General features: G+C 38.1%; 1 protein-coding gene across 1 annotated transcript in view; it reads right to left on the reverse strand.

Annotated features, from left to right (window-relative positions):
- LOC109933936 (PC3-like endoprotease variant B) overlaps positions 1 to 26,166 on the reverse strand; it is a 746,762-nt gene that overhangs the window by 548,316 nt on the left and 172,280 nt on the right. Inside the window, exon 3 of the mRNA XM_048598131.1 lies at positions 835 to 948. Coding sequence (XP_048454088.1) covers positions 835 to 948 — 114 coding nt within the window. The remainder of the gene's footprint in view (positions 1 to 834; positions 949 to 26,166) is intronic.

Below are 26,166 nucleotides of genomic sequence, written 5' to 3' on the forward strand. Positions count from 1 at the left end.
GTGGAACCTTATACTTGTGTACCTATATTACACTAGCTGTTGAAAAGCTAAAGCTGCAGTGCAACAGCAACTTTATTATGACAGCCCATGAGATTAACGGTTTAAAAAAGGTTGAACAGAAAATGCTGCACACACTCAGTAGGTTGCACAGCATCTGTGCAGTAAGTAAGGGAGGTTAATTTTTCAGGTCAATGATCTTTCATCAGAATCCTACAATATTTGTTTTTAATTTTTAAAACCTGAACTGGATTTTTTAAAGAAAGCTAATGTACTGGTTAGTAATTAATCTACAGATTGCAAGTCAATTTAAAATGCCATATTAAACACATGACGTTTTAAACAAGCATTATCTGTGTGTACGGAACTGTTTGAGCGCCATCACTATATCATTTTTAGGATTTGGTACAATTCTTATCAGTTTCAAAGGCTTTAAAGGTTAGCATTTACACAAAAACCAAAGAATAAGAACAAACCACACACAAAAGGGAAACAAATGACTACTCCGTGTGAATGTAAATTAACTATTTTCTTAACATAATTTTAAAATATGTTTTAGAAGGAAAATGTAATGTTATTTAGTACAATATAATACTTATTATTAAGGGTAAATAATAGCCAAATGGTTTAATACTGGGGGACATGGGAAAAATAAACTAGGCTATAATCATGCAATCTGCCATTTTGATCTTAAAAATGACTCAAAACTTTTGTATCTCTATTTAACACACCAGTACTCTGTTATACATCAGACAGCGTTGCTTTGAAAAAGTGAACTCAGCCATTAGCAGAGGTATACATCTCACTTTTCCTCATTTTCCAACACATGAAACCCACCTGGGGATCCTGGGAAAGCTGTTGCAACAGTTGCTCTTCACTCCGTTTTCTGATTCTTTTCCCAAATTGTTTGCTTGTAGGCTTCACGATGTGGAACCCTTTTAGATTTCCAACCTGCATTATCACAAGGTAAGAAGAGACAATGAAGTCTATTAAATCATAATATTGATTATTACAATGTACCCGAAAGGAATATGGTCAACCTTCGCCCAAACTTTGAAGCTAATCAACTGAGGTCACCTCAGCCCATGTCGCAAGTACAACCGTAAGTAAAATGTTTGCTTTGTCTAAGTCCACTGGGAGTTCACAAAACATCATGTGGCGATAGTTTCATCATAGTGTGCTGGTGGGGGGAATGATCAGGAACCTTGCTTACAAAACATCAAAGAATAGTGGGTGAGATGTGGATTTACTTTTTTTTTGAAAGATGCATCAGGGTTGAAATTGGTGTGTAAAGTCGATGCAAAGCTGACTAATTTTGCTGTGTAATGGCTTGTCCACAAGCAACTATGCAGATGAGGTTCAAGGACCAATTCTAATGTGCCTTGGGCCTCTTAGTTTATGTGTGCATCATTTCCGAGGAGACAAGTCCGGATGTTGAAACAGGAGCATATTATTTCCATGCCATCGTCATTTGATGGTGTTGTCAGATCATACGTTTTGATTGTTGCAATATTTTAACAGCAACTGTCATAACTTATTTTAGTTTTGTTGTAACCTTAAGCAATATTAGCACTTCATAATAAAAATGGACTCATGAATGGCTGATTAAATTAAAATTATTCTCCTTTTGTACATTGTAAACTTTGTCTGTACAGCGTAGGATGCATTGCAGGATACTGATATCTGAGGTTAGTGTCATTTACAATCCTTTTGTTGTTTTAAAGAAAAGGTTCTCTATTCATTTCAACATTAATTTACTAATTAAAATATAATGGTATGATTTTTTAAAAATTCAATGAAAATATGCCCTTCAAGTTACAACTTGACAGTTTGATGAACTTCAAAAAAAAGTAAAAATGCTGATGTCAGCTCAATATTAAAAGATATAAGCTTCTTAAATGATTCCTTGAAACTAATGATTTGACATTTAAAGGCCATCCTTATTTACAAACCGACATATTACTTAAGAGTACAGTTATACTAGCGTCTAATGATGAGATGTAGTTGATTTAGACAGAAAATATAGTTCCTAGATTAATGGCAACTGCATCATTAAATTTTTAAAAGGATCCTATAACCCTTCTTTCATTAATGACTTGTTTAACAGTTTAAGTCCACTTTTAATTATCACAGCCTGTCTTTTAAAGATCAAATTTCTGTCTCTAAATTTTACCAAGTCCTTTTTATGGTTTCAATTGTCACTGTAAATGTCATCACTTTATACCTTCACTGAAGCAATGACAGGCCCACTCTTATCCCTGGCTTTATCTCTCTTTCCATCCTTTATTGTGCTACAAAGATCCCTTTTTCATAGTTTACAGCTGTATCCGCTTTCCACACGTGGCAAATGATTGCCTCCATAGAGGTATTTTCTGTTTCAATCTTGCATTTTCCCAAGGGAGAACAAAAGGGACAAGCTTTCTGGAGTTGGTTTCACTGAGAAAATTGTTCAGAATTGCCTCATTCCTCAGCAGATTAACGAATGCATACAATCCCAGCCTAAGTGCTATTGTACAGCACAATTTGGCCATTATACTTTGTCCTTTCCATTTAGAAATCCTCCTTACCAATTAAAGTAATACAGCCCACCAATACCTGCTCCCAATTAAATCGGAGCTGTATTACCTGCCTTGATGCAGCTGGTCACAGATTCCAACCACTTACTTGTATTCATTAGCCCTATTCATCATCAAGGGCTAATGGCAGGAATTCAAGCTTCAGGCTTTATTTCAGGCCTCACCAAAATTATTAGCTTTCAGTTTATGGCCCTGATAAACACCAGATTAAATAGAGAACTGATTCAAATGGGGGCATCTAACATTATTTCTAACTTCTTTCATGTTCCATCTATATTAAAACAAGATATTGCAACCATTGGTATGTTAATCAAAAATCATGCATAAAATGGCCCCTTAGAGTTTTGTCTATGCTACTGTCAGCCTCCTGACCCCTTTTTTACAAGTAAAGGCCAAACTGAGATCAAGAGGGTAGATGGTCATTGATCAGTCAGTTGTTAACTGGTATATACAATCAGACTCCAAAATTAGACACTATGGTTTTACAATTTCCTATCGATTCTTTGAAACAAGAAAAATCATAATTTTGTAGCTATGATTTTCTTTGAAAGGATGCCCTTTAAAGAGCCCTATTAACAATTCCTCCTACCTGATAGATGAAATCTTATTTTTAATCTTCTTCCCAAAGCTCCAAATTGATTCAATATTTCGCTCTAAGGTGGGTAAAGGGCCCCTCATCTGCATCAGCAACCCGTCAGCTATCAGTGAGTACTCCACAGGGTTAACGAGAACCGTTATCCTTTCAGCATTGAATAACCGATTAGAAGGTGTCAGCGCTTTCAAAATTCAGTCCCAGCTGTGTACTGCTTTGTACTTTGCCAGTACGGAGTTTTAAAATCACTGATTTCTCTTGATCAACCCCCAGGACTGAAAAGAATGCTAATTGCTTTGAGCTACATGGAGATACATGTAGATAGACCCACACCAGTGGAACAAAAAGAACTACAGGCCAGATGTTACAAAATCCAAGGTAATAATAACTTGACGCTTTTTTAAACATATTATGCAAGGCATTTTCCCCTGAATTTCTCAGTACTAACCCCTGCTATTTATAAAGCCAAATTTACTGTTATCAAAGAATAGTACTCCAACTTAGACTAAATGATTTTTTACAATGACCTTGAGTAGGTTCTAAGAAAAAAAAGTACAATATCCTTTAATAATTATGCTTAATTTGTCCCTCTTTCTCTAACTACAGGATCTCTGAAAATGTTTGTTGCCTTTAAAATGGCGAGTCAGTTATCAATACATTAATTTACTTAGCATGATACATAAAAATTACATATAACCTTCATAGCATAAATCTTATTTTTGCTTATTTGGTCAGTGTGCAGTTCCTTTCTGAAAGGCATTTCAGTTCTCAATCTTATTTTAAACTAAAGTGTATTAAGTTGGTACTTTATTTGATTTGAAGAGAGGATGGTGGTAATGTTCCCTGTCCTCTTTTTCTGTAGTTGTCATGTGAACGTTCCAGGTCGTGACTTGGCAAGCTACAATGAAGGAAGGAGCATACAGCAAACAGCAGAAGGTGTATCTTGAATCTGAGACACTACAAGACTGTTGACATGTTCACTCCATCTGGCAAAAATGCTTGCTCAGTTCTGTCTATTCAGACCCTGCATTTCCATGGATAATCATTGCTCTTGAATATCAAAATGTAGTTAAACCTCACTCTCCTCTTGGACATCCACAAACTGGGAGAAAGCAAAGGAAAATGTCATTGCTTTGCAAGATTTCTGAAGTCACTTTCTTTTTCTTGAAGTCTTTCATTCCTCTGTGGAGTTTGAGAGGAGATGAGGTCAGAAACTATGCCCCACCAGCTGAACCAATTTAGCGACTTTCTCCTGAGGCTCCTTTGACCTACCTGACCTGACCGAGGTGACCCTATGTACCTTCATTCTGAACCAATGCAGAGTAGGCCCAGCTCATTAGAAGGCACGCCAGTTATAAACCAAGCTCTGTGAAATTACAACAATGTCTGACAAAATTATTGCACACTGCCAGCAACATTGCTCAATCTCTTCCTAAAACTTATTGATGCTTCCTATTCATGACAATATTAAGGCTTACTGTGTAAATTATATTTATTCTAAATAATCTATATCAGCATATATCTAACATATTTTAGATTACAATTAAAATTGTCCAAAAGTTCAGTAAATTAAAGGCCATACTTTAAATGTTTTACAATCTTAGGCTGCCACTGATTACTGAGTAGCCATCAAGAGTTTCAAATGTACAAATAAATTCTGATAATTATTTATTAGTCTTAGCTTCCTTACCATATGGTAAGGAAAATAATTGAAACAGTTTCCTCTCACCTGCAATGAATTATCATAGGATACCAGATCCACCTGCAGTTGGCTCTATGTCATGTTTCATGGCATCTCATTTCTCCACCAATGCAAATTTTTAAAAATTTCAATGCCTTCTGACCCACACATTTTAAAAGAAAAACATTGATTACATCTCATAATGCCTTTCTGGACATTTCTTCACCCATGGAGTTTGTAGCATTCTGGGGTCGTCAAAAGCTGCTTCCTTAATGCAAAATACATATAAAACAAGCTCCACCTCAGTACTCTTCCAATGTTTCACTGCCTGCCACATGCTGATTTTTCAGTCTGTTATTTTGTTGAAGCATTTATAATAATCCTGTGAGTAATTCCTATACTTAGATTAACTCTTGGATTAGAATTGTAGAATGGTTACAGCAAAAGAGGTGGCCATTCAACTCATCTTGATCATACTCGATCTCTGCAATGAAAGCTCAGGAAAGTCCAATCCCTAGCCCTTCCCATGTGATCAAGCACATCATTTCTCTTCAGATGCTTCTCTGATTCCTTTACGAAAGCTGTGATTCAATCTGCCTCCACCACACTCTGGGTGTGCTTTCCAGATCCTATTGGTTCAAAAACCGTTTTCCTCCTTTTGCAGTTAGTTCTTTTCCCTCTCATGTTAAATCTGTGGCCTCTGATTTTCAACTCTTCCTCCATAGGGAGCGGTTTCTCTTTATCTACTCTGTCTAGATGATTCTTATGAGTTTAAACACCCTATTAAATCTTCTCTCAAGTCTTTTTAATGAGAACAACCTCAGCTTCTCCAAACTATCTGCTCAAGTCTCTTTTCCTGGAATCATTTTCATAAATCTTTGCTGCAACTTCTCGGAGGCCTTCACATCCTTCTGAAAGTGATATGTCCCGAACTGAAGGACAATATTCAAATGATTAATATATGCAGACACTTTTCTACCCTGAAATTAAAATGGATCAATTACAATGGCCGAAATCTTTCTTGAGAAAGTGGCAAGATCACAATGCATGCTTTCATTAAAATTGTGAATTGGCCAGCAAGTTAGGTAAAGAAGAAGAGGTATGCATGGGTTGTGAATTGACATAAATTGCTCAATTTGCCATGCTGCTGACGGCCTCACACAAAGGCATCATTGCTCAACCACCCAATTACTGTTCAAAATGTGCTGGATTTGTATATTAAACTCAAATTAATTCACGGCACAAAGTTAAAGTTGGTATTTAACAGTGCAAGTTCCTTTTTGATTATGTGATAATTGTTCAATCTCTCTGGTCTAGAAAGGGAACTACCTAAACTACCAACTTTCATCCTATATGCAGTAAATTGCCAGATTTGTTCCAAAATTCCTTTATATTTCATTCATTTCATATCTGACCCCCTTATCTCTTTCTCAGTCCAATCTTTCTTTCTCCTTTTGCACCCAAGTTGATTCTAACCCACCTTCATTCTCCATTGTTCCTGTTTCCTTCTCAATCCTCAAATCTTATTTGTTAAGGAAACAGATAATTAGTCCTACCGTTCACTAAGTCTTAGATGTCCATTTCCCTTGATGTAGCATTATCAACTCGCACTTAACAGGGCAATGAAATTTTAAATTGAAGGATGCAGGAAAGAAAAATCTGCCGAAAAGCAATGCCGAAAAAATGTCTTGCTGCTGCAAATATGGTCCAATTGTTCAGGATAGAAATAATATGTTTGTACATTAATAATACTGTTGTCTTGATGCCACATTGCACCAAGACTAGTTTTATGCTCTGCTCACAGTCCAATTAGGCAGTGGCTTGTTTACAGTGATTCACTAGATCCTGACCCTTCTTACCAAGGGAACATTTTATTCATTTGTGATTGAAGGTAAATTAAAGGCAATTGGTTGAAAGAATAAGGAAATTACAAACTCCTTTTGGGCACTTTTCAATGCCCAGTTTAATAAAAGTCTGGAATTACATCCCATTGTGGTGTCAAATCCAAGGGCTTCATGTAAAAATTATCTTTATCTCAACTGCAGGTTAGTTTTGGGTGCAGGTTATTTGAGTTTACAATGCACTTCCTTCAGCCAAAAAAGGGAATATTTAGATTCCCGGGCCTGATTGTTTCAATAGGTTTCTCTTATGCAAGGCATGAGGTGGTAGAGAAGTACAATAACATTCAAAAATGGCATTTAATTTAGGTGAAAGAAACAGTTTGTATGTAGGTAGAGCTAACACAGAGTAGATGAAGCATTTGCAAGGAACAATACATAAAGAGGTTGAGAGGGCTAAAGATTCCAGTGTTAATGTATCACTGAAAGTGCACACAGGGAGGTTGTGACTAACTCTAACAAGATATGGGGTGTATTAAAAGAACCATAATTATATAAATCAAAGTACACAAATTTCAACATAGTCTGGTTGCAGGTCAGATCACAACGAGAGTAGCACATCCAGTTTTGGTTCTCCCTCCATGACGAATGATATGGCCTTGACAAACTTACAGAGGAAATCTACAAGATAAATATCTGGCATGGTTTACCTCAGTAACTTCATTACTCTTATGAAAAAGCCCTTAACACCCTACCAGAGGCAACCTAGCAGAGATGAATACAATGATTAACAAGCTACATAATGTTCTTATTACCAGGTCATTCCAGTTTAACAGATCAGGGACAAGCAGAGGAGACAAGTTTAATATTTTGTTTTAAGAATGAGAATAGACTCAATGTTAAGCTAAGTTTCTTGACCGAGTGAGAAATGAGCTTCTGGAATGCTTTGTCAGCTGGTGGGGTGGGTGTTGGCTGTCTGCATGCCTTCAAGAGGGAACTGGAATAATTGCTGACTGGAACATCTTATAGAAAGCAAGTGTCTTCATAGGTGACACTTGGGCCATGTGACCACCCAGATTACTTTCCATTATCTCAGGACATCGAACAGGAATTTTTGCCTCCTTCATCCTGGAGTTTTCTCTTGCCTGTGCCTGTCCCAGGATAATACATTGTTGTGGGGATTGGCACAAGTTAGGTGAGGTGGTTGGAGGAGAGAAGAAACTTTTAGTAATGGTGATCTGACCATTACTGTTTGGGAAAGGTTTGATAAACCAATTGATGCTTTCTGCTCCATCACTTTTGTATACTCATAATTAGTGGGTATGACTTGGAACATTTCTGAAGAAGGGTCTAGGCCCGAAACGTCAGCCTTCCTGCTCCTCTGATGCTGCTTGGCCTGCTGTGTTCATCCAGCTCTACACCTTGTTATCTCAGATTCTCCAGCATCTGCAGTTTCTACTATCTCTGACTTGGAACATGTCCACTTTCAGGGCTGACATTCCAACAGGTCAGTCAGAAATATATCTTTAAAAAAAAAAAATTCACCAATATAAGGAGTCACTAGCCGTAACCATCTTAAGCATCCCCCTTGAGAAATGTCAATCTCTAGAGATGTGTTTACAGAAACTAGGCTGACACTCCATTTCAGCACAAAGAGAGTGCTGCACGGTCAAAAGTTCCCTTCTTTATGATGAGTTGCTAAAACTAAGGCCCTGTCTATGCTTTCAAGCAGACCTGAATATTATCGGCTGCCATGTTCACTACTTTATGACAAAGGCCGCATTTTCAAAAATTCTTACTTGGCACTCAAGGAAATCTTAGAATAGTAAAAGACACTAGGTGGATTCACTTTCTTTCCACTAGGTCTCATGGAGTAACAGCTCAAAGATGGTAGACTGTGGATGCCTTCTTCAAGATAGGTGCTAGAGGCTAATTACTTAGGTGTCAATAGATGTTAATTCAATCTTCCGTTTGTTACTAAATTCATCACATTTTTCACATTTGGGCTGAGAGGCTAAGAACTACCTTGCCTCTTTGGCTGCCAGCTACTGTCTGCCTTTCCTAATTTCAGTTCTCTCACACCTTCATGCAATTCTTCCTATCTGAAGATAATTCTTACAGTTCCTGTGACTCTTCCAGCACCAATACTCTTTGCATAACCATGGGATACAGAATGCAATCTACCACAATGAATATGGACCATTTTAGGGCATGTTGCACTTAGCTGAAATGTCCCATTGATGAGCCTCCCAGGATGAAAATGGCGTGGTAGCCACTAGTGAAACAGTTACAGATTTGCATTTGATGCAGATGACATGTCAGCTTGAGAGTGACGAAGTAATAGCAATTTGTGTTGAGGAAAACTCCAGGATTGTCCTCTGGTTCAGTGATAATTATATGTATCCAATCAATGATCTGCTATACATGAGGAAAGAGAGCCACAGTTGCAAACCCAAGTGGTGTCATTCTGATTGTTAGCATCCATTAAAAAAGTAATGTATTGATTAAATTTCATTTTAAAAAAAAGTATCGGTAAACTGCCAAATGCAGTTGTGCACTGCTGTCAGGAGCAGAGGTAAACCGAGGTGGGCTTTTTAACCAACTGGCCCTGATATATTCTCACTTTCATAGCTGCGTCTGATCTACTTCAAGGGTCAGCCAGTCCAATTTAATCCCAAAGCTGCCTTTCTGGAGCAGAAATGGTGCATGCAGGGACCATTTATGTAGATAGGTCTTCCAATTTTACAATTCCTGCTTACTGCTTTACTTGCAAAAATTTAGCCATATTTACTTTTATTTGAAACTAAAACTCATCAATAACTCTTGCATCCAAACTAGTGGAGAACCCTCATCTACAATGTGACAAAGAACAGAAACAAACAATCTTATTGGGTGGAACATTCAACATTTGCAATGAAGTAACATGGAAAGCAGCAAATGGCAACCATCGTAACACTCCACACATTGTTCTTTTCACTGACTCTAATCCTGTTATCCCAGTAGCTTTACATCCTCAAGGTTAAAGTTCATCAATTGTGCTTTTCTTCACTTCTGTATTGGGAGAAATCTGAAATTACACTGCTCCACAAATCTGTGTTCAAACAATACTTGTGTACAATTTTCAAGTGGCTTTTATTAGAGAATACCAATGTCAGGGTGGCACGATACTCTGCAACTGTATCACTTTGTGGTATGATGTTGTTTTGTGCCTGCAATCCCCCACATGTTGAGCTCCCAATCTGAGCTGTGCCAACACAAAGAGACATTGAATGGAAGCCAGGTGCTTCTCCACAGGGATGAGAGAGATTTGGAGGAAGAACAATTCCCACCAAAACAGCAATTTGCTCCTATGTACCATTTTGTTTTTGAAAATGAGATTAGAGACAAACAGCAAAACCTTTACGAGTACAGGTATGTGATCTCAAATTGCTTAAATCTTATTAATGGAGTTCTTTAATAGATTCTAAAAATATTGCTTCATTTTGATAAATGTGCAACTGTATATTATTTGCAGATTTTGTTTTTGCCTATTGTGGTCAAGTACTAGAAACTTCGTATAGACAGACATAGACAAGACAGTTAACTAAAAATGCACCAGCAGGATAGCACTTCACTGGAACAGAAATTTGTCTATAATTCTCTTTTCTATGTTCTCAATTATAGTTCAATTTGAGAGATCACGGGCAATTCTGCATGTCCTTATACAAAGGGAATGCTGAATAAGTCAGTTCATTAGGCTGCCTGTACATAATGTGTAAATTAGATTTCTAACTAATTTTGCAATTTGGAAAAATATCTGCATACTTCCAAGACACTGCATATAAAGTATGAGTTATTGTACTGGCCTTGAATGGGAAAACAGGAAAAGGCTACTGCATGGCCTACATTAGGGACATTATTGGGCAATCTGAATAAATGAATACAGTTAACTTGAGCATTAGTTCAATTTATTAGTTCATTCTTGTCAGATTAAATCTGAGAGGGCGGTGGTCACTGATGAGATTCATATAAAGTGGGTCAAATTTTCAGCTATAATCAACATTCAATCAGATCATGTCATGAAAAAAATAGGAATAGTGGATACAAGGTACAGATATTCCCCTCAGATGGTAAGTTCCTAGCGGCAGTGTGCTGTCTGATGGGGATGCTGAACAGAAGCTGAACATTTTTCCAATGAGAGGGAGCAAATTCATAAAAAGTAAACATGACCTGCTCTTTCATATCTTCTTGTGGCTACCCAAACAGCAGCATTGATAGAGGCCTGGGAACAGAGTATCCTTTGAAATGATCAGTCAGTGTTTGTAAAGGAGTCTGAACAGGAGGAGAAAATATAATAACAAACCTAGAAGAAATGTTAAATTAAAGATAAGTAAAGCTACAAAGGGAACAGGTCAGGCCGTCAAAAACTATTCTTGATAAAAAGCAATAGTCTTAATCTGATGAATTTGAGATATCTTTTGAAAATGATTAAAACTTCAGAACACATTCCGAGTGGGCATGAAGAGTGGAAATGCTGTTATGGGTAATATTTGAAAGAAATGCAATCAGACATTAGCAGGGTGAAGGGTGTGCAACATGATACAACTCCGGTAGAAAATAACTAAATAACAGAACGAAACCAATCTAATTTTCAAGGACCTAGGCACTTAATATAACCACTCTTGTAGCTGAGTCTTCAGACTCTTTTTTCCCTCTTACACTAGATTCATGTCAGCTCAACTCAAAGGAATTTCTATCACAGTGACCATCTAAAGTATCACATGACAGTGTCCCATACAACAGAATAGAAATTGAGTAACAGTCTACCACATTCATGTACAAGAAAAATTAGGGGTTGTTGATGCCCATTCCAAAAACCTCTTTCAATATCCTTTTTCTTTGCTCTTAAAATTATTTTTATATTGTACAGCCATCTCTCACTAAGTGATAAAAACTACACATAACTGTAAGGTTATTCAAACAAGCAAATATGGTACACTTTTAAAGAGTGGCACCCATAGGAATGCACAAAATAAAATCTTTGTTTTTCTGTCAAAATCTGTTTCCTTAAATCTTGCTTCCCCCTGCTGGCTGATCAATGTGGAATTGTTCCGAAAATTCTCCCAAAGCAGCAGAGGCACACAAAAGGCAATTGTAGCCAAAGCACTGCCGTTACCAAGGAGTCTTTTGAGGAACTCCATTAAAGCAAAACTGAAATGGTCAATGCGGCAGTCACACTTTAGGTCATCAGTTTACGTTCTGTCACCCCCATTTGTGACCAATTCTGTAAGCTATGTATATGGCGACGGACGTGCAAAATTAAGAGTCACCCTAAGACATACAACATTCTCACTTGAGGAATCAAATGACCCCGTCCTCTTCGGTTTTTTGGAAAGTTAAACCTTTTGTTTGCTTAAAAAAAAAACTTTATTTAGCACGACTTGCACACTCCTGTAGCAATGCTGTAAACCTTTTTGATTTTTGTAGCCTGTTGGTACAGTAAAGCAAGTTGATGGAATTAATTCAAATTGAGTTCCGTCTGTATTGTTAAGGGTGAATTTTAAAAAAAAAAGCCTTTCCTATTATCTCACAATGATGCATTCACGTGTTTTGTCCTTGAGTTGAGTTCACATGGATTAGTTAAACTCTAGAACTGCATGTAACAGATTAGAATAGTCTTCTACCAGGTGGTTATTCACATTGAACATCTTAGCTGAAATGCCTCACTGAAAGTATATTTCAGTGAAGTTATTAAATTACTTCAAGTTGAAGTAAGCAAGGGAATCAGTTCCTTCATGAAATTACTGGCTACGATCATTTCTCTAATGCAATTGCTTAAATATCTTGCTAAATTGGCTACAAAACCAAACTGTTCAGGACAATGCATACTTAACATGAGAGGGTTAAGGTGAGCATTCATTATAACATGTAAGTATCTGATATAGAGCATTCAATGTTATATCATTCTGAAATAATTAACAAAGTGAGCTGGGAAAGATATTAAAAAAAATTGATGTTGGGAAATCTGAAACAAACTGAAAAATCTGGCAACACCAGCAAATGAGGCCGTCAGCACTGCTGAAGATGACGAATGAGTCGAGTGGTTAAGTTCACATTGTAGGCGTAAAGCCCCCCATTTCAACTGTTTCCTGGCCTCAAATTCATGAAAGTGACGTACTGCATGTGCTTCTGTGACTATTCAACAATGAAACTGAATACCAGCAAAAGTTCAGTGCTGAAGTCACTACTGACAAAGTGGCATGTAGGTGGGGCGCATGAATTCAAATGTAACTAGCAATGTCTTCATCTGTACAGTTGGTGAGAGTGGCATTCAGCTAAGCAGAATCAACCAGAATATCTCAAGTTCAACTCCTGATTGGTGCTGAATTAGGGTGACCTTGAGTTTAAGGGTGAAGTAGGGCACAACTAGCCTGTGTGATCTCCCACAACTGATTGCTGTTTGACAACTGCTCCTGAAAAGCGCAACCTGGTAGATTCCAGTTAGGATGGTGGACAACTTAGGGACAATGAATTTCTTGCTTCAATACTTAGATATAAACAATGCTGGAGACTTAACTGCCTCTTGGGAAGTACTGGCCGTAATTTTCATCCCAGTCATGGGGTGCAAATTGAGTGGGTGGGCGGTGAAAATTCCTGTGGCCACCTAACTACCTTCGATCCAACAGGGACAGCCTTCTGTCTCGTAAATCAATAGCCTTGCCACCCATGTCACAACCTGTATACCTGACACCTTACTCTGGCGTAGCAGTCTCTGCTGCAGAGGAAGAAATTGGGCTAAGGTGGTGCACAATTTTTGCTGTTGTTTTTCCTTGGGCCTTCCTCTTGGTGAGCTGAGCTTTTGGTTTCTTCTTGCTTCTTCCAATGTCCTTCCGAACAATCTGTCTCCAGAGGTCGTGACTGTCAATGACTTCGTACCATTTGTCTGTGTCACTATCTGCATTTTTTTAATGCCACTTGCAGATGTCCTCACAGCGGCAAAACAAACTCCCAGGAAGTCATGATCCAGTGCCCACAGTTCACTGGAAACTCTTTGGTTATGCAGCCATCATTCATCAAATGAATGTGACCTAGTGAATGCAGATGTTGCTAACTTAGCAACACGATGGAATTAAAACACTCCAGAACCTCCGAATTGGTGTTCTGCAAGGAGATGCTAAGGATACATCTGAGACAGCAAGGATAGAAACTGTTTAGCCTTTTCTTCTCCAGAGTACATGTCGTCCACATCTCACCACTGTACAGCACAGTTCTGAGCATTCAGTGTTATTAGACTCACAGTTTGGTGTTCAGTCAGGTTACTGTTGTTTCACATGCCCTCATCCAGGTTGGATAGTAACAGCTGCAGCCAGGAAAATTCAACAAGATGATGGGAGTGTTGGAAGTGATACAAATAGAAAAAAAGTTTTTAAATTTTGCTTGCAGAGATTAGAGGAGCAAAAGGTTAATCCTTTACAGTCCACTGGTAAAAGTGAAAATCTGTCCTGTGCAGCATTCTTGAAGTGATCATTATTTGTTTTAAAACTGTCAACTGCTTGAATCAGAACACTAGTAAAAATAGAGTAGTTGGAAGATTATAATGACCAACAGATTTTGGCATAAAACAGAAAAAAATGGATAAACACAGGTCTGGCAATATCTGTGGAATTAGTCACAGAATTAAAGTTTCACATCCGATATGATTCTGCTTCAGAATTAAAGAGAGGCAACATGATTGGTTTTATGCTGTTGAGAAAATTGGAGGGAGGGGGTCAAATGGAATAAAGGCAAGGTCAGGGAAAGGTTGAGGACAAGGGAGATTAAAGAACAAAAGGTGTCATGGAACAAAGGGTAAATGGAGTGACAGTCGTTGTAGCGAAGAAACAAAGCATTGGTCGAGAGAAAGTGTTAGTAGGAGAATAAAGGTCACTTTGACTGAAAACAATACATTTATAAACAAGACATTTCTTTCTCCCAGTGCCTGTGCCAAAGTGTAAAATATCAAAATGGAGGACAGAGTTCATGGTCTGAAGTTGTTGAACTCAATGTTGAGTCCAGAATGCTGACTCTTCTGGTTGCTTGCCATTTCAACACAGCAGCTTGCTCTTACGTTTGCATTTCTGACCTAGGCCTGCTGCAGTGTTCCAATGAAGTCCCACATAAACTGAAGACATGGCGGGGTTTTGTACTCAATTTTATTTCATCTTTCTCAGTCTATTTCTTTTCCTCGGTAATTTGAAAACAATCTCTAAATCAAATAATGTGATATTTTTGTCAAGTTGCAGGATTGAATTTTCAAAGAAAGTAGTGAATGGACCACAGGAATTGTTGGACCGGCAAATCACATCAAGCTGGTTGTTGGCATATCGCTGTTTGTAGGACATTTTCAAAGAGCTTGGTGGGTGGAGGGGAAGGGTGTGGTAAAGACAGCCATCCACTCTCTAGCAGCAGGTAGACAAGCGAGGTACTTTAAAAGGCCAATGGATGTGCAACGCTGAACTGGAAATTTCCAGTTGGCAAACAGACACTGAAACATGGCTTTAGCCTGGAGGAAGATGCCTGGCCTGGCAGCAATGCAGGTTTTAAAAGACGTTTGCTAGGGTCGGGGAGAGGTTATATGGGGGTGGGAGGGGGTGTGGGAGGATGTTGCTCTCGCCCTACAATTTAACACCTTTCTCTGTCTCCCCCTGCAGCCTCCAATGGACAATGGTGGAGGTTCATACTTGTAGCTCCTGGCCATCAGTGCCCCCTCTCTCCACACTGGTGGTCTGGCAGCTGTCACCACCTTACAACTTTACCTTTTCCATAAGTTATCACTGCGTGTCTCCACTTCAAGGTTTCATCTCTTCCTCCACTAATGGCTGGGCTTCTAATCTTTCAACATGGAAGGCCTCCTATTGGCTCTCCAGCCTCAGCAGCAAGACCATTCTAATTTATTTGATGGCAAGGACACAATCTGACTAGAATTGGCTTACAGTTGGTTAAGCAACATGTCTTGTTGGTAGTTGACATGGAGTCAGGACCAAGAAATGCCCCCTGATGTTGCAGCCCCAACCACAAAATAAATAATTGGAGACAGTAGGAACCGTGGATGCTGGAAGCTAGAGTCAATAAATTAGAGCTGGAAAAGTACAGCCAGTCAGACAGCATCCGAGGAGCAGGAAAGTCCCAAAACATGGATGCTGTTTGACCAGCTGTGCTTTACCAGCTCCACGTTTATTGACTGGAAACAAAGAAAGTCAGTATGTGTATAATCATATCATCAAAGGATCATACAATATCTTGGACCAGTGGTGAATTTTTCTCATTTAGTTCAGTTTACATATTTATAAGGAATTAACATCTTAAGGAAATCGGGAAATCACATGGTTTGTTTGGTATACAGTATGAGCTTGTTTGTCATGCCATTAATTAGAAATAGATGTGTATAGTATCTTTGCCATCTGTAAAAATATACAGGGAGGTGTCATCATATAATGCATGAATCTAACATAGATGGTCATATACTGCCTATAGTTAACATTCTAATAAAGCATATTTTACCAATATGTTAAGATTCACATCATTTATCCATTATAATGCGAAATACGCCTAAGGTAATAAATTAGTTACTTACAAAGAAAAAAAATCAGGAAAAATTAAGTTTATGTTAGATCTTATGTTATTACATTTTAAAATGCATGCACTGCTTTTATGTTAACATAAAAAGTCTTATCCATAATCTCCTTTAGGTTATAAATGTATTGGTACTAATCATTGAAATAATTTTGATTGTCGCTGGAATGTTATTTGTCTAATTTATGCAGGTGTGGTTCAATTTCTTATCTTCAAATCTGTCCTCAGAATTACTGCTATCAAAACTCCATACCACTAATTTGAACCATTTGTCTCAATAATACAGCAAATATCCAATTCCACAAATCTTTGAAAAGCAACAGCATATCCCTATTGCTGGCAGTTAGCAGCAAGTGCCAAAATATACACTTCTAATTTTGACACATTATAAAACAATCATCTTATATATTTATTCTACAAATCATGAGAAAAATATCACAAACTATATATTCGGCACCTCAAATACATCAAAACAGGAAGAAATGTAAACTGGCCCTATTAACAGGTTATTAAAAAGATTGGGGCAGAATTTTCCCCAGTCTCTAAATGATGTTGCGGAAATACAGTGAGCAGAAGGTGAGAGTGTCAATGTTAAGAAAAAATGTCCAATTTTCCACTTAAGGTTTTAACAGGGAGAACAGAATCTCAATAGTCAGCAAGTGCCTTGTTGCAACGTATTAACATCATATTATTATTGGAACTTGTTTCACTTATTTGCAGTTTGGTATTTTCCAAGGTACTGGTTAAAAAAAAAAACGAGATGGTTCCATTTCCCAGCCTGAAGGCCAAACTGGTATCTTGGAGACACGAGCTTGTTACCGTCTCCATTGGGCATCCAGCTAGACCAGCATTTTCTAATTTCCCTTGGCACCCTCCGTGAACAGTGACCTCCTGCACTCTCCATCCATAGAGTTTGGTATCAGCAAAACACCAGCCTCACCACACCATCCTGGCACATCTTGGACTAAGTTACCACATCAATGCTAATATCTTACATAACAATACTGTTGTCAGGATGCTTTATGCATAGGGTCAAGCATCCATCTGATGCATTGGAACAGTATGCTTCTAAGGCATCTTGGTTTACTGGCTTTGTGCTCTCTTAAACTGTGGTTATTTAGATGCTCACAACATCTTGTCTTCTAGCACAAACAGAAAGTCAGGCAGCAGGTCATATTGCCAGCAATGATCAGTGAAGGGATGGACATGTTGTTGGATGTCACCTTACTACAAAATCACACCATGTGGAGATACTGTACATTTGCTATGTAAGCTATGTGCTTCAACTAGATGGCTGTATTTGAAAGTCTAAGGCTGTAGTCCTTAGCCAAGAGGGACTAACGACCAGAGACTGACCTATCTTCAGTCATTAGAGTGCTCCGAGTGAGACAGTAGGAAACACAGAAGGCAGGAATGGTTAATAGTTTGGGGTGGACGTGGGTGATTGAGAGCCATTGAAGGAAGATGCTGCATTCAGTACTGAATGGCAGATCATGAGCTTTGGTTGGCGATGGGTACAATGACAAAGTTACAGTGAGTGTAAGGTAGCAGAGAAAAGAAGGTGTCCTTGCCACTGCAGAGTGCAGAAGATCATTGACTTTCTTGACCACAGACATTACACTGGCCTAGGTGGCTACTTCAGACCAGACTGGCAGTGTTTGAAATGGTGTACAGTTGGGTTTAAATAAGCTACATGTGGTGTGAATGCTGGTAGGTCCCAGAATCAGAAAACACCTTCACTTCTTCTGAGCACAAAATAGCAAAAGAATGGCGTCATGGAGATTGGATTCATACTTAATGAAGTGAGCAGCAGAGAACTGAGAGGGGCAAGTGGCCAGGGTTCATGAAGGGAAACCCATGAGTCAAATTATGGGAAAATTCAGTCCATAGTTTTTGGAGACATGTCCAACAATTTTTCAACTTAAAGCGTTGCTGACTTGAGTTTCTCAATTGCAGATAAAATAATCTGAAATGGGTTAAAAGTTGCTTTTGACGTGTACAAGGGAAGCATAATGAAAAATTTATGCACACAGCAGGCCAGAGTAAGTTAAATTTAAATATTCTAATTAAACAAATCACATGTTGCTACCCTTGCCATCATTATTAAATGAAAAAAATGCTTAATGATTCACTGTTGAATGTGCAACTTAGTATCCTTTCCAGCAGGGTTTTTACAGCACTTCTGTGTTGACTAGTAAGTTAGGCTTTATGTGACTAATTCTACATCTTAAGTTCTGAGGAGAGTAACTTTGTATGCACATACAGCAGAATATGTGCCGAATCTTGCATACTGCCATTTAGTGACCTATGACTTATAAGCGATGTAGTTGTAAGTGAATTACAATGCAATTCACATATTTAATGTCAATTATATTATTCATAAAGGACAGAAAATGCTGAAAATTCAGTGTTGGTTAGCAACTGAAGGAGAAATGATAGGTCAAACTTTCAGGTCTACAGCCTTATTCCAAAACAGATCTGGGCTTGAAATCAGAACTGGGAGACCACTGTATATTTAGTGATCATTCTCTGGTCGGATTTTAAATTTTGCAAGTATTATTTTCAATCTCTACATGCTATCATGAATATTACCATTAACGTTTGAATGGAGAGGTTGTTTCAGCAGTAATTACATTTTTTGAGGAAAATAGTTGTTTGTTACCCTCGAGATGCGTGTAACTAATGTACTTTGAGTGATGTAGTAGGTCAAGAATTTAGAAGGAACTTAACGCGACTTATTAAATAAAAATGAAGTTAAATGGAATGGGAGAAATTCTTGAAAGTGGAGATCAAAAACTATACATCATAATTGAAATCTCATTATTGACCACGCTCTTATTTAGAAACTATCGTTCAGACTTTATAAAATACCTACTCAATGTACAAATATGCACATTTAAGTATATAATATTTCAACTAATTCAAATCAGATTAAGGTGCAGAAAGCTAGAAGCTTCAAGTGATATCATAAACTGCTGGCAGAAAGTCCAATTGATTTACATTTGCTACTTGAGCCTTCAGATTATTTCCCAACTTTAACACTCTCCAGTTCTTTTTAAGTCTCTCTTTGAAGTTGCATGATGGCCCCTAACATTTAGGGATATCTTGCCGGTGGATTCAATGAGCACACTTTACAAATCTGTCCAGTTCAGGCTATGGAAGATATTGCATCACAAGACTTGTACGATCATAGTTACAAGGTAATTACTTGCAATGAAGGTTTTGGTAATGGGGTAGAAGTTCATTTTTCTGCCTATGTTCTTGTAGTTTTCCCAAAATTATTTATCTTAATCTGCTTGAATGGTTCTCAGTGAAAAGAGGTGGCTAATGACAAAAAAAAAATCAATTGTGGGTAGATAGAGCATTTAATAGTCTGTGTTAATGATGCATTTTAGACATAATTGTTTGTCATTTCCAGTACAGATATGATATTTTAATTCAGCATCTTTATTTACACTATATCACTCAGAGATCTAAGCAAAACACAATAATGGAAAACAAGTGAAAAGACCAGAGCATTCTGTCTTAATACACTTCACTGCAGATTGATCAACAGGGTCTTTTATAAATATATTAGAACATGCCTTAGCATAATACTTCATGTGGAATATAGTAAAAGCTTCACATAGTGATCCTTTGGAGTCATTTTCAGCTTTTCTGCATTGAAAATGATTTTGTTTCATTTTTTGAAGAAAGTAATTTGATTTGGGGATTATTCAATGATATTCAATATTAAGAAACAACATATAGATGGTGCAATGTTCATTTATTGAGAGTTTCTAAGGATAAGCAGTGCTTTTTGGATAATGTGGAACTGAAAGGGCAAACACACTTGTATGGAATTCATCTGTTTGCTAATTTAACAAAATAATTTATAATTAAAAGTAAACTGGTTCAAATATCAAAAGACATACACATAAATGCATTTGATACCAAAGTCGTGGTCTACAATTTCAACCTCTGCAACTGTTTAAAGCCCTTGGTGTTATTTTGAATAGAGATAAATTTAACTAATAAACATCTGTTTTTCAACATGATGTACTGGTTTGTAGGTAGGTGCAGGTGCACATTTGTTCACTTGGTACTGTAGAATGTACAAAATGGATTAGCAATCTAACACAACTTTATTGACTTTCATTAAAAGTTGCTAGGTATATTAGCAAGTTCCATCATTCCTCAACTTCTAAATCTAAACATACTGCATGTATTTATTTTAACAGGAAGGAATAAATAAATTCTGATTTCTATGTTTAACTTCAGTTTCACACTGATAGAGCTAAAGAACAGACAACAAATGCAATTTATTGTTCAATGCCATAGTAAAAAGCTCAGCTTTTGTATTTGACTGGAGATCATCGTAAACATTTTACAGCTACAGATTCAAAACCTTGGTTCTAACCCAGAAAATGTGATGACTTTTGTTAAGGTAACAGTTTAAAGTTTTTTGGGAAAAAAAGTAACAGTTGAATCACAGCAGATTTATCAAACCAATCTGTTTTGGACTCTGTTCTCAGTCACTATTTCTCATTTCTACTCCAGTGATTCTGCAGTCAGATATGAGCACAATGCAGTCTGTCAGAGACCCTGCCCCATTCCTGGCCACCTCCAAAGGCATTTTCTCCACACTCTGCGCTGGCTCTGCACGTAGCCACTCAAGTTTATGCATGGTTTGTGCTGGACAATGTTGTACAATCAGTTTCAGAACACGATGTCACTCAGTGCTGTCACACATGTGCAACCTCAAAGAGTGAAAGAAAATGGGACAAGGCAGGGGTCAGTGACAAGTGGCCATGCACGATTGGTGTACAGGGTGAAATGGGGTGGAACAAGGGCAAAAGGAACTATAGGATTTTGTTTTCCCATGCTCTGATACCCTCACCAGGAAGGGATTTTCTCTGCCATGTGCACTGCACAACACATATCGGCTTTTCAACAAGACCAAGGTTGGAGGAAAAAAAAAGGCCAAGCACAGCTCAGTTACAGACCTTAGGGCAACATGTGTTCAAGGCATTCATACATAGACAAAACAGGCAGCTGGAGTAAGAGTGCCAGAGAAACCTTGTGCTCAAAACTAATTTGTTATCACTCCCATGGAAGCATTGTGTATTAAATATCTAGAACATTTGGCTTTGTTTTTGTTTTATTAAATTTAAAAAGTGTAACAGGTCTAAAATCAACCTGCTTTGTTTAGTTCCATCTGCACATAGAATTTCAGACAGTATGGTTTTATTGTAATTTTCTCTGAAGAATGGCCCATTGTGAACAACAGGCACAGCTTCACAGCGAACATTCTTTATTCCAAGCCATGAAGAAGCAGATGCTACAGTTCAATTCTTGTTGTTCTCTGAGGGGGTCTCTAAATCATAAAATAAGACTGTCCAAATTGCAACCCAGCCTTAAAGCGTAGGGGTCTCGGTCCAATTCTTTCTTATATTTCCTCTGAACTATTCTGTTCTACTTGAATTTTTAGCAATCTGAACAGAATGGTTTTTAAACTGTTATTTGACTGTCAAATAAACCTGAAATAAGAGTCGAATTAGATTGAGACAGCATCAGCTTGAGAGGGTAGTGTTTCAGGATGAAGCTATAATGTCTACAGAACATTGTGTATTTGTCATTTTACAGGCTTAAAAACTAGATCAATGTAAATGCATCCTCTAATCCACAAACATCAGATAGGCAAGGGACAGAGTAGGGGTGGGGTGATATAATCACTAAATTTAAATGACCTGTTGGGAAGAATCATCCACCAATTCTACAGTCATTTCAGAATCAGTAATCTGCATTTGTCTTTGTCCCTGTTCAACTGGCATGTGATGATCAGGTGTGTGGGGCACTGGCAAATTGGATAACTCATGAAAATAGGCATGCAGATAGTGATGCATGTTTAACCCATACCTGGTGATTGAAATACAAGAAACACAACAACTTTGTACTACCTGTTCATTAGAATGATTGTTGGACACAGCCATTGCTAACTTGTATCTGGAAGATGCTGGTTATGAGCAAGACGGAGAGGTGACTTGAATTATTTAATTTTTACTTCTTTTCCCTTAAGCAGAGGGTTTTGTAATTTTTCTCTTTTCTCTTCCTTTCCCTTTTCAAAATAGACCACAAGCCCTGTGTTTGCGAAAGCCAAATTTTAAATGAACTGCAACAAGCTTGCTTTAGGGTTAAAACAAAAGTAAGGTTTTCTCATGCATTCACATCCAGGGAATTGACACAACATATACACAGACACGAAAGCACACAAGGAAGAAAGGAGGAAAAGAAGGAAATGGGTTATTATAAAACTCAAATTTATGAACATTAATTCACATGATTTTTGACCAAGTCCAGAAAATCAATGGCCTGTGAAAAGTCTGGTCCGCAGGCTGTTCTTGCAGACTCCTTTCCCACAGTGGTTAGTGACATAGCAGTGCAGTGAGTCAAACTTACAGGCAAATGTAGGATTTATCCCACTATTCAATTTTGGCAAAGTTGAAACTAAAAGTAACCTTAGTTCATGCTAGAAGCCTGGTCTTCTGTGGACAGAATCTTGCAGGCACTGATTTTCGCAGAAGAGTTAAAAAGTAGATTTTTTTACCAGACACAGCAGATTAACAATCCCCAAATTAAAGCAGGTCGGACTAGAGCTAACAATTTTTTTTGCCCCAAAGACCAGCAGTTTCAGTCATGTGGTGCCTGGATGAGTCAATTTAGTTATCAAGAGAGAAACCAAGGTAACGTTTCAAGTCCAGTGTGACTCCTTTTCAGAACTGAAAACATAGAACCAGGGTTAATGTTTTGAGTTCATTCTCCATAAATACTGCCAAGCCTGCTGAGTTTCTCCAATATTTTGTATTTGATTCAGATTTCCAGCATCCTCAAGATTTTGCTTCTACTTTAGTTATCAGGGTACTTCTATCTATGTCTCTGGTCCTAATCATTGTTCGTTGGTATAAGATAAATAGTGCCATTAGTGTCAATTCAGGCATAATAACTTTCAATATAAGCCACATGTCTCCACCCCAACTTTGTTCAAAACTAACTCAGGAACCATCTGGTCCACTGGCCTTTTTGCCATTGTGGACAACAAAGTTTACACATTGAGAGGGTGGTGACGTTTCACAAGAACAATGTAAGCCCTGTCTTGGTTACTGTTGACCAGAACTTTCAAGAAATTGTCAACTCACATCATCTGATCAGCAGTGGCTGGGTTTTAGTTTAGAACAGTTCATTTTCAATTTTCAATAATAGAGGATAGCTTTTAAAAATAATTTATTATCTCTCAATGTCTTATAAACACAGCAATGACATAATTTGTACTTTTCTGGAATGTCTTAAAGCTGGTGTTTGTTTTCTTAAGGAAACAATGCTTTCTGGCTGGAGCAGATATTGTTAGTCATGCAAGGAGTGAATCTGACCCAGGAAACAGTGAAGAATGGCATTCCAAGGATTTCCATTATCGCTGTAGTGGGCTTAGTATACCAAGTGAAGAGAAGTAGAAATGGAGACTATAAGACCCTCCATGCATAATGTATCTTCAAATGCCACATCTGACCAACTGCACAACTCGTCTCCAATATTTCTCAATTCACTGCTGTTATAAACCTAGTTGCCGTCATTACTGGAAAAATCAGATATCAGACTAAATCTGGTTTGATAGATCATGATTTGTTTCTGTTGTTGGTATTAACTGGTGATCACAGGTTTAATTGCTAAGGCCAAATCTAAGTTCATCATGCATCAGAAATGAAGATAAAATAACCCAAGTTATTTACACACAAGTTGAAAGACTTTGAAATGCACAATATCATATAATCCCATGAATTCCAAAAGCGCTCCTTTACAATATTCACACTAGAGAAAATCTACAGGACTTGATTTAACTGTAGCTTCAATTCCTCATCCCAAGAACCTAATAGTTTCTTCCTGGAGCCTTCATATAACTGAGCTGAGACTTTCTCAGCATTAAATCATTTGTTCTGGATTATAACCAAACACTTCTGCTCTGGAAATATCAAACAAAACTCCTTACAAAGGAGGAACCTACTTCCTATCAATTCTAAACCCCATTCCTTCTTTAGGTGTAACTGTTTTACACAACTTCAGCCAAGTCCTCTTCAAATCTCCTTAACTGAAATCCAAAAATGTTTTCTTCAATGCTTTAGCAATTATCCCTGATCATAAGAAACAAAAAAAATCTGACCTTGTAAACCAAAAACCTAATGCGCAACTATTTACTCTGTTAATACATAAAAACTCACCAAAGGTAAATAAAACCCCATTACACACCAGGAATTCTCCCTCTCATACTGTTTCAAAAATAAATCATCCTTGCTACAGAGATACTTGCAATTTAATTGTTAAAACCCCTTCAGAAAACAGACCAAAACTCCTTTGCCACATGTATAAATCACATGGCATCATTCACTGACCAATAATCTCTTAACAATCAGGACCTGTGATTAATCAATATATTCTTCAGATCATCTTTACACACTCTGGCTACTCACATCTATATCTTTCAAGTTGCACAAAATGCCAGCTATTCAGTCATTGACACATTTTCGTCTGTCTTGCAGTACAAATGGCACACAACCCAAGGCAGGAGGTGTTAACTACAACCGTCAGAAAGTCATATCTGTGTCTGAAGCCCCATTGAGCAGACAGCACTTACCATTATCGCAACTGCAATCTCTTTGCCACTGGCCAGATGCTATGAGTATCATCCTCCTCCTCCTCACAACTATTTATTTCTCATCCCACAATCTGTTTGCACTAACAAGCAGATGGTGGACATACCTCTCTCTTACTTTCCTCCATTGGAATTCCTCTGAAGGCGATGTAGACGGGGACGTTTACAGGGCTAGCCACAGAAGGTGATGGGTGGTAATGCACATTGATATGCTTTGTACATTGGAAAACCTGCATCCAATGCCAAGGAGCATGCACAAACATCAATTCGGCATCAGGTGCAGAGCCTGGAGTCCATCCTTTTCTTTGATGACCAACTCCATTAGCAATTTGTGGAGCCACTTATGATGCACTTAATGACTCAGCTTCTCTTGTAACACAAGTAGCTTCCACCAGAAATCTCAAGTGCTGCCACAAAGCTCAAAGTGAAGGTATATTTAGATTGCTGCAATTATAGCAGTGGATATCAGTGCTCAAACAGGCTTGCAGGGTGTCTCCAACAAATAGAAAACTTGCTGAGACCTTGGCCCAAGTGAGTGGCAATGGCAGTGTTTACTCTTTCGTTCCTGCCATTCTGTCAGTGCTCTAGCTGCTGCACGTCAGCTCAGAACTTCACCAACCATGGGGAAATGGTGCAACCTGAACCCAGATCTTTTGAGCTCAGGGCCTCTTGAGGTCACCTACAATCTCTCCACTGAAAAAGCCTTCCATTAGTCTTGAGGTAGCCACTGGGACAGCACTGAAAAGGAGCACTAGGACAGGTAAAGGCACACCGAAGACAAGCACTAAATGTGACTGGTTTGCATTATGGTGTGATTTCATTTATAAATTTGGTTTGCTTATGTTTTAGAGGCTTTTATTCTCACATTTGTCAATGAAAGAGGACAGGTAAAGAGTTTGGGGCTGAACAAGAATTAAGGTGAGTGGTATCACATGAAAGAGACTAACTTGTTGCATTCCTCTTCCACTTCCTCAATCATCTTTACCCACTTCACCAGTGTATGACCTCTCTTTATTTTCACACTCTTATACAGTCGTGCTGTACAACAGCAGGCATACATTTGGAAGTAGAGCTAGATGAACACAGCAGGCCAAGCAGCATCAGAGGAGCAGGAAGGTTGACGTTTCATGGCCTAGACCCTTCTTCAGAAAGGTCTAGGCCCGAAACGTCAGCCTTCCTGCTCCTCTGATGCTGCTTGGCCTGCTGTTCAT

Source organism: Rhincodon typus, chromosome 6, assembly GCF_021869965.1.
Source record: "Rhincodon typus isolate 14 chromosome 6, sRhiTyp1.1, whole genome shotgun sequence".
Taxonomy (NCBI): domain Eukaryota; kingdom Metazoa; phylum Chordata; class Chondrichthyes; order Orectolobiformes; family Rhincodontidae; genus Rhincodon; species Rhincodon typus.